The sequence below is a fragment of the Panthera pardus genome, unplaced genomic scaffold (assembly GCF_024362965.1).
Source record: "Panthera pardus isolate Hobbes unplaced genomic scaffold, ASM2436296v1 HiC_scaffold_17, whole genome shotgun sequence".
NCBI lineage: Eukaryota > Metazoa > Chordata > Mammalia > Carnivora > Felidae > Panthera > Panthera pardus.
Window position 1 is genome coordinate 5,802,687 of NW_026526732.1, and position 15,393 is coordinate 5,818,079.

The window sequence follows — 15,393 nt, forward strand, 5'->3', positions numbered from 1 at the left end:
TGTGTGGAACCTGCATTTCACCGGGTCTGCAGGTGATTCCTATGCATGCTGAGGTTGGGGACATGGCGCTCTAGAGGCAGGCTGTCCCCTTGGATTGGCGAGATCACACATCTTAGAGCTGAAGGTCAGACAGCGGAGGACCAGTATCATATTGTCTCTCAGTCAAGAGGTTTACTCTTCTTCCAGAGGGAAATTTAGGTAGCTGGTTTTTTTGTTTTTTTTAAACATGATGCCATGGCCTTCCAAGAACCAAGGCTCATGCTAATTACATCTTTACCTAGAACATTTTTATCAATATAAACTGATCCTCTTTATACACGTGAAAATTTTTTATATTAAATTCTACTTTTCCACAATTAAAATAACTGCTCTTCCCTTCTGTTTTCCCTATTTGTCCCAATATATCTTTTATTTTTACGTATTTTTAATTTTTAAAAATTATGTAATTTATTTTTTAAATTTACATCCAAGTTAGTTAGCATATAGTGCAACAATGATTTCAGGAGTAGATTCCTTAGTGCCCTTTACCCATTTAGCCCATCCCCCCTCCCACAACCCCTCCAGCAGCCCTCTGTTTGTTCTCCATATTTAAGAGTCTCTTAAGTTTTTGTCCTCCTCTCTGTTTTTATATTATTTTTGCTTCCCTTCCCTTAAAGTCCTCATATGAGTGAAGTCATATGATATTTGTCCTTCTCTGACTAATTTCGCTTAGCATAATACCCTCTGGTTCCATCCATGTAGTTGCAAAAGGCAAGATTTCATTCTTTTTGATTGCCGAGTAATATTCATATATATATATATATATATATATATATATATATTCACATATATATACCACATCTTCTTGATCCATTCATCCATCGATGGACATTTGGGCTCTGTCCATACTCTGGCTATTGTTGACAGTGCTGCTATGAACATATAAACATTGGGGTACATGTGTCACTTCGAATCAGCATACCTGTATCCCGTGGATAAATGCCTAGTAGTGCAATTGCTGGGTCGTAGGCTAGTTCTATTTTTAGTTTTTTGAGGAACCTCCATACTGTTTCCCAGAGTGGCTGCACCAGTTATTTTTAAACTCTTTAAGTATTATTTAGTTTTATATACACAGAGAAAGTTTATATTCGGTTTATTCCCCACAAACCAATTGGAAAGTCAATTGTCACAGCTAATATCTTTGACTTCATGTTTTTCACCTTATTTTGTGCTTTTGACTCATGGCACTTCCTTGCTCTCTACTCAGTGTTTGTCATTTTAACATGTATGTTCTGTTTTGACCACTTCCATCATTCCCATTGATTTTGAAGGCTTAGACCCAAGTTTCCTGGCCTTTTATACACATTAACTCCAAAATGATTACTTGAGATTTCATGCAGTTTTCAAATTCTTTTCCATCAACTATTTAAACTGAACTTGAGATTCAGTGGCTCTTAATTCACACTATGACATCCTCATTTTGGGGTTCTTAACTTTGCTTTACTTTCTGAGAGTTAAAGCATATTGTCAGTAACTTCTTGTACGACAGGCAAGTGGACATTATAAGTCTTTTTCCCCTCAAATGTTCATGCGGTTTGTTATATACATCATGTCTTTTGCTCATGTGAACTGGATGAAATGTACTCAAGGTGTTTCTCTTCTGATTCTCATTGTTGTCTCAGATTAATGTTGGAAAAATTCTTAGCCCCGGTTATTTTTCTTTCTTTGTTGTGTAGCCTTTTTCCCTGTCTAAATGTTTGAAGGGCTTTTCTTTATGTTATAATCTAAGCTTTTTGACTAAATGTGCCTAGATACGGGTCTCTCTTTATTCATTGTCTTTAGACTGCAATGAGCTTTTTCTACCTGCAAAATAAGGGGTATTTTCTATCTCAGAAAAAAATGTCTTTCAATCACCTTTGCCATTATCATTTCTACTCCCATTGTTTTGATGTTTCCTCTTGGGACTCCCTATAACTGTTAGCTCCTGTTTATGTCTCTGTTCTCCATTTTATATTCTTTCTCACCTTATTTTTATCTCGTCTTTTCTGAGAGAGCGTCCTAAGGTGGTGGCCTCCATTGACAATTCGGTGCCGCGCAGATGATCATTCCCGATGCCGCTGTGCAGATGTGATCTTTAGTCTCTTGACTAAAGAGTCTTTGTCTGAGTCTGAGTCTTGACTCCGAGTCTTTTGTGCTCTGTCATCTTTAGTCTCCCTGTCTCGCTCAGCATTGGTTTATTTTCATTTCAGTCTTGTCTCCTCTTGTGGGTTTCCGCCTCTGTCTCCTAGAGGCCACATCTTCCTGCATCCCGAGGATGTCATACAACTTTCTACAGGTTTCTTCTGGATCCTACACTAAATGTCACTGAGGTATTCTTTTTCTGTCACTGTTCCAGATATTTCCTTCTTGTGTGAAGCAGCGTTTTATGAATGGCCCCATGTGGCGGTGTTATTGTTATTGTTCTTGCTTCTACTGAAGACAGAGATTCCCACAATCAGCATTTGTGGTTGCTCTCGGCACCTCTTCATCCTCCTGGACACCAGTGGAATCCCCTTCTGAGTTTAATATGCAAAGTTTCTAGAGGTTCCTCCCTGGAATTGTTCTGTATTTTGATGGATTTATGTTTTCCTAATTGGATGGAGTAAATGGAAATCTACAGCCCATGGTTCAGGTTGCTGAGAGAGTTCATCTCATCCTTGACTACAAAGTTTTCTGGTTGCTCTCAGCAATCAGTGCTCCCTTGCCAACCCTGACTACTTTATACTGGTACTTTCTTGGAGTTTCTGACCTAGAATAACCCAAAAAGTGGGAGGTAAGGGGAACAACTGTAAAGCAGCATAAATGGAATGAGGTGTTAGGTGTGTGCTCTTCTGGTTATTACTGAATGACCCCACTTGGGGTCTTGAACAAAAGATAGAATGAGAAAGAAAAGGGTCTTCTTACCTGTTTTCACATTAGAAAGTCTAGAGTCATTGAATGTGTCTAATTTTTTTTTGTATTGGTGTGACGAGCCTTGTAATTAACTGAAATCAACCCCAGATTCTAGAAGTAGATAGGAAGCCCATTCCCCTTCTTACCCTTGCTGGGAGTTTTTATATTTTGCTTTACTACTAGAGGTATTAGTTAGAATTCAAGAAAAACTATTCAAAAACTGCCAGCTGGTGATGGTGACATTAATTTTTGCCCCTGGAGAGAGCCAAAATCATTCTAATATTACAGCTTGAAAGTAAGGCACACACCCCTATTAACATGCTATGCCAATTATGTGTATCAGCCTGCTTCTAGATCAGTTAGCCTCATTCCAGAATTCACCTGAAGGATTTAGTTTTTTGCACGTAATATTTTTCACACTGTGATGGAACTGTGCATGATCTTACATAATCAGTATTCCTTCCCGAGGGGAAAAAAATTGGCTTTCAGTGATGTAAACAGATGGAGAAGTAAGCCAAGGTAGATTCAGGATCAGTATATAATAGCAGAAGCCCAGGAAGAAAAGCAACGATATCTACCAGAATAAATTTTCATTGCCTCTAGAACCTTGAATTACCAAATTCATATATAGTTAATTTTACCTGACAAAACACGTTTACAGAGTTCTTAATAATGTTTTCACTTGTGAGCAAATTACCTCTAGGATGTGCATACTGTGAATTTTGTCCTTAGAACACATCACTTCTCTCTTAACTCGTTTAAACATCTCTAAAATACAGATCAAACAAAACTGAAAATCAATTCACCTTGGTCTGCAATGCTCTGCTTTGGTATGTTTTTAATCGTAAACAGTATATCAAAATATTACTTAGAAACCCTCTTTCTGCCCATCAGTGTTTTTAAAGGAGATATGAGCAAAAAGTCCCGAGAAGACAGTGGTTCTAATAAGATCAATTTCTTTTAAAGAAAAGAACAGACTTCCAGATGTTGCTGGTATTCTGCTGGGGGCAGGAGGTGAAGGATCATGTACTGTAAAGATAGGTTCTGGGGAGAATGTTCTGGGCCTTTCTATTTGTCAATAAAACTTGTGCATCATTCTTTAGAAAATGTAGCATTTCAGCTAGAATTTAACATGTTCAAAAACTGTGAGCTGTTAGAATAAATCACATTTGGAAAAGGTTTTACTGTAACTCAGTGTTATATATCCTTCCTGAAGGACTTCAAAGATCAGCCCTTCACTCTGCTGATGCACAAAGGGAAAGGAAAATGGTTTTAAAGTGTGGTTTCTCTCTCCATATTACTTTTCACAGCAGGTCGCCTGTCCTTTCACCTGGTTTTACTTCTGTGTCTTGGTGGAGATCTGGAGTGGTCAGTTACAGATCTCTGACAAAAAAAAATCTCAAAAACATGAGAGGAAGTTTCGGGGTTGATTCACTTTCAACAGTGACAGCAGGACTGCCCCAAACCTGGAATTCTAATGAGGCCTAATTCAAATCAATAAAAAGGTCACCATGGATAAGATTACATGAGCCAGGCTGTGGGACATGACCCAACGTTGAACCATTTAGTTCTTGTTTTAGTCAAAGCACATGACAAGGGCACCTATGAGACAGTGAGGGTGGGGTTCCCCCAGAGGCTAGGAGACTAAGCAGGTGACCTGTCAATCATCCCAGGAAGTCCTTCATCCTGGACTAGGGAATAAGGCAGAGCTGCCTAGGGCAGTTGTGGCTGGGAAATGGTGGGATATCCCTGCCCAGGAGGTGCTCAGCACCACCCCTCTGCTTTCTATCAGCAGCAGCAGTGTAGATGGGCAACTGGTACACACACAACCGGGGCATGATGGTGGACGGTGGCCCAGACCTGGCCATTCAGACTTGAGAGGCTGGCCGTCCCCTCCTGGAGTCTCATCCCAATACGATGGCTCCATTATAAGGGCCAACAGCAGCTGTGAAGCAACATGAGGACAACTTGGGCCTTGTTTGGGAGCCATTACAGGCCATCCCATGAGTGCAAATCTGAGAAACGCTTTGGGAGAGGGTTTTCTTCAGCCAGCTCGTCCAGAGGGACTCATATCTGAAGAATGTGACCATAGAAAGAAAGCATTTCATTCTATAAACAAAGAGATGACGTCAATGACAGGGTTACTCTAGAGTTTCCCTATATTACAGATTAAAAAATTCAAATATTTAGTAATAGTAATTCTCCATTCCAGACTTTTTTTCCTTAAAATTACGAATCCTACTACCTAAAAGATACTAAACGTGATTGGGTTTATATTGTAATTTAAAAATTAGGGATGTCATTTTAAAAGAACTTGGAAGTCAGTGGTAGCGTTTAATACAAAGACACATACTTGACTTCTGCATGTGTAAATTAATCTTAATGCTTGTGTCATTACTGGGGAGCAGCTTAAGTTGGCATAAACCCCATGCAATTTATTTATGTGGTTAGTCTTCGGTGCAGGATCAATGATGGGACATAGTAGATTTGGGATGTCTGGCCCTGTAAGTCAATTTATAAAATTCCCGCAAAACCTGGGGAAAGCGTCAGCCTGTTGTGTTTTATTGTTTAATTAGCAAGTTGTCAAAAAGCGGCACCTTATAAGCTGAATGATGCTTTTTCACCTGTTCACTTACTTTTTATCGGGATAATGAGCTGTGGAATGACAGGAAGAATCTTGTTCCCCCCGTGTTCCAGCATGTCGTGGATTCCTTGCCGGGCAAAAAACTCGTAGGGAAATGTCATTTCACAGAGCCCCTCAAAAAACAGAGGCAAATAATGATGGTAATCCAGCTTCTCAATTTCTACCTGAAAGGAGAGAGAAGAAATGCCATGTGAAGACAACACTGGGGCGAAGCGTGGCCGGACCAGCTATGAAGCTGTCAACCAACTCAGGGGAAGCACATTCTCCAGGACTTTGGGAACATTTTACAAAGCAACTCGTCTCACAACCTGAAGTACGTCATCATGTCTTTATTCTATTAGCAATGGGGTTACAATCACCGCCCTTTCAATTTCAAGAGATTAAAACAATAATAATCGACACTGGGAGCATTTTAGTATTTGTTTTGGGGATCTTCGTTAATATTTCACTCTTTGGCACAAATGCAATACTGAAAAGGATTCAAGGAGTCTATCGTGCGTATGTTGAAACATATATGTGAAAATAAAATGAAAAAAAAAAACAGTTGAAAAGAGATTAGCATCTGAATTTCTAACAAGAACCTAATAGGGACTGCACATTAATATATTCTTGTGAAATGTGTCTTTTCGGGGCCTGGCAAGTATGCGAATGAGGAATCAAATGTGATTGCGAGAATGTTCCCTGGAACCTGCATGACAAGTGGAATCTTGGTCCTATCAAGACAGCTCAAAATCAAAATACCGCAGTCTCTCTCACCTGCCTCATCTGGGAACAGAGATATATCACTTTTTCCATTGCTACATTTTTCACCCTCAATGATGCCTCTGTGCTTCCTTGTCCCGACCTTTGCAGTAATATGCAGCACCAATGGGGGATAGAAACAAAAATTCTGGGGTTGAGAAAAGACATGATGTGTTGGGAGCTGCAGGGAATTTGTTCTCGCCCAGGCCCTTCCCTGTCTGCAGTATCCATGACCTGGCTTGCTACCTGCAAGGTGACAGAAGTGATGGTGATATCATGGATGGAAAGAAGCCAGCAGACTCAGACTGCTTTACAGAGCAAAGGGTGCAGCATTTCCAGTAAGAGGTGCACACTTGCCGTGTCTTCAAGTCCTTACGAATGCACGCAGCTTCCAATGATCACCTTATAATCAAATGAGGAGCTCATCAAGACCTTAGAGCAACCGCCTTTTCCATGAGGAGGTTTTTATACCCTCCAGCTCTCTCCCAGCTTTCTGGAGTCTCCAGCCACACACCTGCCTGTCCGTGGGTATGAGTAACTGGTAACCCTCCCACCACATTTCCAAGTGTCTACGGTAGGTCTCGGTGAATCAAATGTCCTGCAGTTTCCCAAGTGGGAGGTTTGTCTCCAGTCTGCTCATGGACCACCCAGCCAACTGGGGAAATAGGGGGTTAGGAGTTAAATGTTTAGCTGTTCTCTCGGAATTGACCTTGGAAAATGAATCCCACAGGGAGGTTTATACAGACATCAATTTTATTTTATATTCCTTGTATATTCATCGAATTTACTTTATTCACACTAAAATTTTGTGGAACATATATCTAACGCCAACCTTCTCAAGGGTTTTTGTGTATTTGAAGACATTTTAGAACACTATTTTGTACAATTAAAAAAAAATACTGCTACGCCATTCAGCCTCTAAAAGGTACAATGTTATTATCTATAATTTTACATTGTAGCCTAAGTTCTTTTTTTTTTTTTTAATTTTTTTTTTTCAACGTTTTTTTATTTTTATTTTTGGGACAGAGAGAGACAGAGCATGAACGGGGGAGAGGCAGAGAGAGAGGGAGACACAGAATCGGAAACAGGCTCCAGGCTCCGAGCCATCAGCCCAGAGCCTGACGCGGGGCTCGAACTCACGGACCGCGAGATCGTGACCTGGCTGAAGTCGGACGCTTAACCGACTGCGCCACCCAGGCGCCCCCCTAAGTTCTTAATAATATGTTATCTGTACTATATTTTTTCTATATTGTTGATGTTTTTCTAATTCTCTTTCTTTTAGCTCATTGTCACATGTACATATGTCTCCTGTAAATAGCAAATTATTAAATTTTGTACTTTAACGTTATCTAAGGCTTTTTATTTATTTTAATACATTAAGCCATTCACATTTATCGCTATGTCTGGTTTTATTTCTGTCTCTTCCTTTTTGGTCCCTGGTTGTTGTCTTACATCTACTTTCCCTTTCTCTTTTGCAGCTTTATTAAAATGTAGATTTTTTTCTCACTTTTTTCTGTAATGATGTGAAAGATAAGACACCCTGTTTAAATATTTTATTGTGGCTACCTCATGTCTTTCTCAAACATTTTAAAACAAACTTTCATCACTTAGAGAAGCAAATTAAAAATCTCCTACTAAGATTGCTGACATGCCATTTTCCCCCTTGGAATTCTGTTGCTATGTTTCTTTGTATTGTTTGGGGCCACGATACCAACAACATCAACAACATCAGTTCATTTGATCCTTATAACAACTCTAAGAGGTAACAATTATCAGTATCTCAATTTTCAATATGGAGAACTGAGGCACTAAGAGGTTCAATAACTTGCCTAAGGTCTGCAGCTAGTAAGAGAGGTTGCTGGGATCTGAACCCAGACTCTCTGGCTGCAGGACATGACACTACTTCTTAGACTCTGTTGTTAGGCATAATTATAATCTCCTGGTGACCATTCCAATTATCCTCATGTCTCCATCCCTTTATCATTACTAATGCAGGCTGTCTCAGTCTACTCAAACACTAATATTGCCATAACTAATATCGCCATGGTTTGTCTACTGTATCTTTTTCCCCTTCCTTCCTTCCTTCCTTCCTTCCTTCCTTCCTTCCTTCCTTCCTTCCTTCCTCCTTCCATCCTTCCCCTGGCATTATGTTTTCACAGTATCTTTTCTGAGTAGCTTAAAGCTGCATTTGTTTTTTTTCCTTCCTTCCCATTTCACAATATGTCTTCATAAATATTGAGCACACACTATTCTTATTCTCAGATGTTTTGAAAAGAAGGAAAGAAAAACAATGGAAGAAAGAATAAAGGAGAGAGAGAGAAAAAAAAAGAAGCAGCAATTGAGGGGCAGCAAAATTGAATGGAAGACTGAGGGAGAGAAGTTGAGAAAGAAAAGATTACCTCTAGATCTGTAACTACAAGCTCACTGACCATAGCCGTTCATTTCTACCAGAAATCCTTTTCCCGTGAGTTCTTCTGACCCATTTGACAATTATTTGGTATATCTGATATCATTGTAGATCTGTTGCCTTAATGGAATAACAACTTGTCAGTATATTTTGAGGTCACAAACTACTTGAAATAGTATAGATTATTTCTCTGTTTGCTATAGGGCGACTTTTCTTGTACATAACTTTTTTACTACTTGAATATCTTCTAGGGTTCCTCTTTTTATTATAATATTGTTTTGGGTGAAGAATGTGGCCTAGGCCTTGGTAAATCCTCTGACATTCCATTTACAATCAGGAGATATCATGTGTGTTTTGTTTACTGATATATCTGACTTCTCTCTGATGTACTTTTCTTTTTTTGTAAAGCTCCTGCCAGCTACGCATCGTTTTCATTTGTCCGTGGTAAAGTTGTCTATGCTTCTTCACTCCTGTTCTCTCTCCAGCCCACCTGTCTACCATTCATTCCACTGCAGGTGCATCTTCCCAGGTCGCCAGTGACCTTCACTTTGTCTAATCCTCAAGTCTCTTTTCTGTTCTCATTATGTGACACACTTGGCCCTGGGCCTCCTGACCCCACACCCCCAGCATTAGGGGCCGTCCTTGATTTCCTTCCTTCAAGTCAGGTGTTCAGTCCATCATTTTCCAATTGATTACATCTCCAAGCAAATTCTGATTTCATTTCCTTTCCCGCCATTTTGCATATATCCTGCTTAGTCTAAGCCATCAGCTTGCGGCAACCAATAATGTCCTTGTCTCCACTTTTGCCTTCCCGTTTCCATTCTCCATACTCTTGGGTCCTGATCTGTGGTTGCTCCTGACTCAAGTTTCAACAGGGCCTCCCTGATCCGTCCCCAGGTCCTGTTGCATCATACCATCCTTCTGCAACACTATTCTCTGGAACCACTGGTCCCTTTTGTTCTCTGACCAGACTAGCCTCACTTGTTCCTCCTTAGACACTATCTTTGAAAGCCCTGCTCCCCTTCTCTCCAGACCTCTGGGGTGTTGGCAACGCCTCGTATCTAGATTTCAGTTCAGTAAGACCCTCTTATCACTGCCGACCAACCCCGTTTGATTTGCTAGGTACACTTTATCATGTACTCATTGCAGCTTTTTAAGTTCTGTTGTTTAAGTTCTGTCATTGCCCGAAAGGGTGTTTGAAAGGCACATAACAGGTGAATACTCAAGAAGCACGTGTTGAATTTCAATTCCGACCTTTCGAATCTGTCCTCTGTGCTAACCCTTCGAGAGGATACTCAGTTAAGGGAACAATGGCCAGATGGTGAATGGCCATCTCTAGAGCCAAGACTGAGGACCGCAGCAAAGTGCACAGAGGGCCTGGTGTTGATCACTGGCCTTGTAGCATGATGGGGCCTGTAGGTTTCTATAGATTTAAATTTTCTACAATGTTATGTATTCTACAAATAAAATGCTATGTTTCCTCCATTGGGATTGCAATGATTATTTACATTTCAGGAATTTTATGAGTGTTTTAATAGACAATCAGGATGGTTTGCTTCTTGGTGTTTCTATTTAGCCTCATTAGAAATCATTTAGGGATTAATTTGCTATTCCATTTATTTTTGAAACTTCAGAAGGAAAAGTTTTGTTTTTCACAGTATCATCAAAACAAACATATTAATGTATGTCCATAATTAATATCTTGGTAATAATAATACAAATTCTTTTTTAAAAAATATGGATGTTGAGAATAATTCAAGATGAAAACCAAAATTTAAAGAAAAGATAAATGAGGACATGGTGACTACTATCCCTTAGGATTCTTTTCAATCGATGGCTTCTTTTGTTCATTTAGATTACAAAAGGTTATTTATTTACTGTTTATTTAGAAACAAACCTTTTCTTTAGTTATATCGTAAGTAATTTTGGTCTTAGGCTAATTAGTTTTAATGACATATTACACTTTATAGTTCTTTAGTACTACTATAAAAATACTAGTTTTCAAACTTATAAACTTTTGGAAACTTTCTTCAACATTTATGCAAGAAATCCAGAATTAAAAGAAATTTGTCTGAAGTCCATCACAGAACAAGGGCCATTTTAGATACATCAGGTAAAATTACATGGTAATATACTGATCGATGATTACTTGGACATTCACTCCAGGAACATCAATTAGTTTTACTCACAGAATCTCTCTCTCTTTAAAATTTATGTTTCATAACTTTTTAAAGATCACACAGTACTCACAAGTTATCTCTAAATCTCGCAGTGACCTTTGGTCAAAAGCAATAAAATTCCAACTTTACCTGGCCCATCATATATAACTTTTTATCCCCGTAACAAATGTGTAATGTAGTAATGCTATACTGAAAGGTCAGAAACACGATGAGGTTAATGATTTTCATTATAAACCTCAAATTAGAAACTTATTCTTACACTTTCATATCTTTGCTTCAATTAGCAAATGAAATATAATTGGAAATATCTGCTATTACAACTCCTATAATCAGAACCGAGGATCTTGCTTAAAAATCACAAACTAATCTAAAATAGTTTAGGTTATCTAATTATCTAATAGTATAATCATCTATTAATATATTATGATTTCATTTGGACTTATTATAGGATTTCTAAAATCAAGCTTCAGCTCCACTCTTCTTCCTTGAAGAGGTTGTTGAGTTATTGAAAGAGGTCTCACAAATTACATGGGCATTACACACTGTCTTTTGGACAGTGTATGTAACATATTCCAAACATGGATGTACTTTTATTTTTCAAATGCATGTGGATGTGACTATGATGAATAACCGAAAGAATATCATTTTAAACTTTTTCAGTGATACTGAATATACAGTTAAAATTATGTACAGATACATGAATTTTTTGATGCAAAAATAAGATTTCTTAGCATGAAAAATGCTGTATGTCAAGTGTCAAAAAGAAGGACACCTCACACAGGCTGGAAGACAAGCTTAACGTGGACCCTTAAAGTCTGAAAAACACCAAAGTGTGTTCAATGCAAAGTCGATGTCAGGAAATCCTCAGATGCTAGACTTAAAGACAAAACCCAGAGTCACAGAGGTAATGCTGTGTGGCTTGAGAGAATATCGGATATAGACCAGATGGGAAGCCTGGGACTGAGGTTTCAATGTCTCCAGAGTCCAGGCAAATAGGCCATTTGGTAAGTGAAGGGATAAGCTGAGACTCCTGCATATAAGTAGAACCCTAGAAGGGCTGCCCTGTGAAAAGGGGGCCAGAAAGACTCTCATATATTTGTGGAAACAGAAAGAAAGTTTGTAGAAAGAGAAAGAGAGCTTGATGTGTGACAAAGCTCTTGATGGGAAAACTCTCCTTTGAGAAAGAGAAACCCGAAGGGGAATGTAAAGTCAGGGAATTAAGAAAAAAACATTGTTCCTCAACCCTGGGAAGGAAACTTCTGGGGCCCAGACAAAGCAAATGCCAAAGTGTTAATACTTGCATCATCTAGGTGCATAGGGCTGCCACAGAAAATACAACCCCGCTAACACTTAGCACCATCGTGGTGATGGAGCCACCATAAGGAAGACTGACTAGACCAGTGAGCATGGGAATGAGCTCTGGAACTAGCAACTAGAAATTACAGAATAAATCTGGAAAGAATTTTTTTAAGTGCTTAAAACGTAGAATATCGCATTCTTTAGGAAAGAACTAAATAAAATTCCTGAAGAATATAGAGCATCATTAACTTAAGAATCCAGTCGTTGGTGAACAGGCTGACCCCAGATGAAAAGAAAAGGAGGGGACTGGGTCACAGAACCTGGAAGGCCAACGCAGAGGCAGCACAGGTGTCCACCATCTGGGAAGCTCCCACACGTGACCCAGGGGGGAGGCAGGAAAGGCAGTATTTGGAGAAATCATGCCTGCGCATCTTCCGTAATTGAAGAAAGATGTGCATCTTCAGACTGAAGGTGCAAATCTGGACGCTTTTCAGAAAAACTATCAACCTCCAAAGTCAAGGAAAACATTTAAAAGCATCTGAAGCAAAAGACAGATTACATATAAACAATCAAAATTACACTTGAAATTACACTTCTCATTAACAAAATAGAGGCCACAAGACAGGGTAAAACTCCCTCAACACACTGAAAAGCAATCTTCAGTGCCATACTTAGCCAAACCAGCATGCAAGATAAAGGCAAACTAAATGGATTTGACCAAGATGGAGATTTTTGTTTCTTTGTTTGTTGTTTTAACCCAGAGATCATCATCCTGACTGAAGGATAAAATGTACTAAAGAATAAGCTGAGCACAAGACAAAGAAATGAGATGCAAGAGATAATAGTAAATAAATTGTTGAACAAATGGATAAGACCAAGTAAGCACTGACTATAAAAATTAAAAAAAAAAATCATCAATTGTGGTGAGGTTACAAAGTGAGGTCGCGATACTAGAAAGCAAAAGTAGAGACGATGATAAGGTGATCTGAATCAAAGTAAGTTCCTTGCATTGATAAGGATGAGGAATAAGGTTATCAGTTAGCTTTAAAATTAATTAAGCGTATTAAAGTGCAAGGGTACTCACTGAAAGAATAGAAATGAAATTAACTTTCAAGAGAGTAGAATGTAGTAGACGGAATGAAGAAAGCTCTATCGACAGAAGACAGAGTCCTCCAACAGGAGGCTGGTCAAACATCCCCCCTGCCCCCAGGAAAATGCATGAAGAGGACATAATATGTAGGATGGATCCAAATATATAAGTAACTATCACAAGTATAAATAGATTAAATTCTCTTATTAAAAGATTGTCGAGGCACCTGGGTGACTCATTCAGTATAGCATCCGACTTCACCCCAGGTCATGATCTCACAGTTCGTGAGTTCGAGCCCCACATTGGGCTCTGTGTTAACAGCCTGGAGCCTGCTTCAGATTTTGTGTCTCCCTCTCTCTCTGCCCCTCTCCCCCTCGCATTCTGTCTCTCTCAGAAAATAAACGTTAAAAAAAATTTAAAAAATATAATGGCACAGAAAAGTGAAAAAAAAAAAGGTAATTATAAGTATGATCTAGGATAAATTCCTGGAAGGGAAATTGCTTTCTCAAAGGATGTATAATATCTGCAGTTTTGATAGAAATTGCCAAATGGTGCTTCATGGGATGGTACTAAATTACATTTTCATCAACAATAAATGACAGCAGCTGTTTTTCCATTGTTTATCCAAAGAAAATGCTACCAAAGTTTTGGATTTTTGACAATATTACAGGTAAATTTCAATATTTCAGTGTTGCTTTAAGTTCCATTTTTCTTAATGTGAGAATAATCACCTTTTAAAGATATTTTTGAAAGCCATTTGTACACCCTTTCCTGTGAGTTTTCTTTTCACATCCTTTGCCACCACTGATATTTGCTTTCTTTTCTCTCTCTCTCTCTCTCTCTCTCTCTCTCTCTCTCTCTCTCTCTCTCTTTTTCTTTCTCTCTCTGTTTCTTAAGTTCTTTTATGTTGTGGAGATATAACTTTTGTATGTTATGGAAGTTTCAAAAAAATTTTTTTTGCCATGAAGACTTTTGCTTATTTGTTTTAGAATTCATTAATCTTTTGTGGGGTTCTGAATTTTGAGTCATCATTAAAAAGCTTTTTTCCCCCATTTTGTAACAGAAAGAATAGAAACAATTAGAAAAGACAATTTATAATGGTTTATTCTAGTATTTTTATGATTTCTTTATACTGAAATCTTTAATCCATTTGTAACTTTTCTTGGTGTAAGGTGGGAGACTTTCTTCAAACTGTAACTGTTATCCAAGGGCTATCCTGCTGTCCCAAAGTATTTATTAAATAATCTTTCACTGATTAGAAAGCCCTCCTTCTTGACTTTCTGTTTTGTTTCACAGGACTTTCTTATTCATAAACCAGTACTATTTTTATTTGATTATCACACGGTATAACAGATTTTAGTATCTGGTGGGCTAGCTAGTCACCCCATGATTGCTTTCGTTTTCTGAGTTTTTAAATTATTATTATTTGTTTCCCTTTCAGTATGAAATTTAGACACATTTTAGACATAAGGTCTACTTAATGGGACTCTATAAAACCTTGCGTTGAATAATTAGATAAGACAGATTTTTTACAAGCATCCTAGAGACAGTTTAGGAAACTGAACAGTGGTAAGACGCAAAGTAAGTTTCAAGAGATTCCAAAATATCTATGTCATATGTGTCACGTTTTTTTGAAGAAAATTAAATAATACAAATGTTGAACTAACTAAACAATAGGCAAACTTTTAACCTCCATATATTTGGAAATTTAAAAACACTTTTATTAAAAAATTGTTTTAATGTTTATTTATTTTTTGAGAGGGAGAGAGAGAGAGAGAGCGTGAGCAGGGCAGAGAGAGAGAGAGAGCAAGACACAGAACCCGAAGCAAGCTCCAGGCTCTGAGCTGTCAGCATAGAGACTGATGTGGGGCTCGAACTCACGAACTGTGAGATCATGACCTGAGCTGAACTCGGACGCTTAACCGAATGAGCCACCAAGGGGCCCCTTAAATAAGACACTTTTAAATCACTAAGAGACCAAAGAGAAAATCCTTACAGAAATAACATGTTAAAAACTGAATCACAATGAAATGATCTAACCTTAAAAAAATAGAAAAATGTCCCATTTGTACAGACTTTTCAAGAACAGAAAAAGAAGGAAACGACACACTCACTATCAGAG

General features: G+C 38.4%; 1 protein-coding gene across 1 annotated transcript in view; it reads right to left on the minus strand.

Annotated features, from left to right (window-relative positions):
• The window catches only part of PACRG (parkin coregulated), a 504,833-nt gene that overhangs the window by 222,961 nt on the left and 266,479 nt on the right, over positions 1–15,393 (minus strand). The window contains exon 3 of the mRNA XM_019412862.2: positions 5,547–5,718. Within this exon, the coding sequence (XP_019268407.1) occupies positions 5,547–5,718 (172 nt within the window). The remainder of the gene's footprint in view (positions 1–5,546; positions 5,719–15,393) is intronic.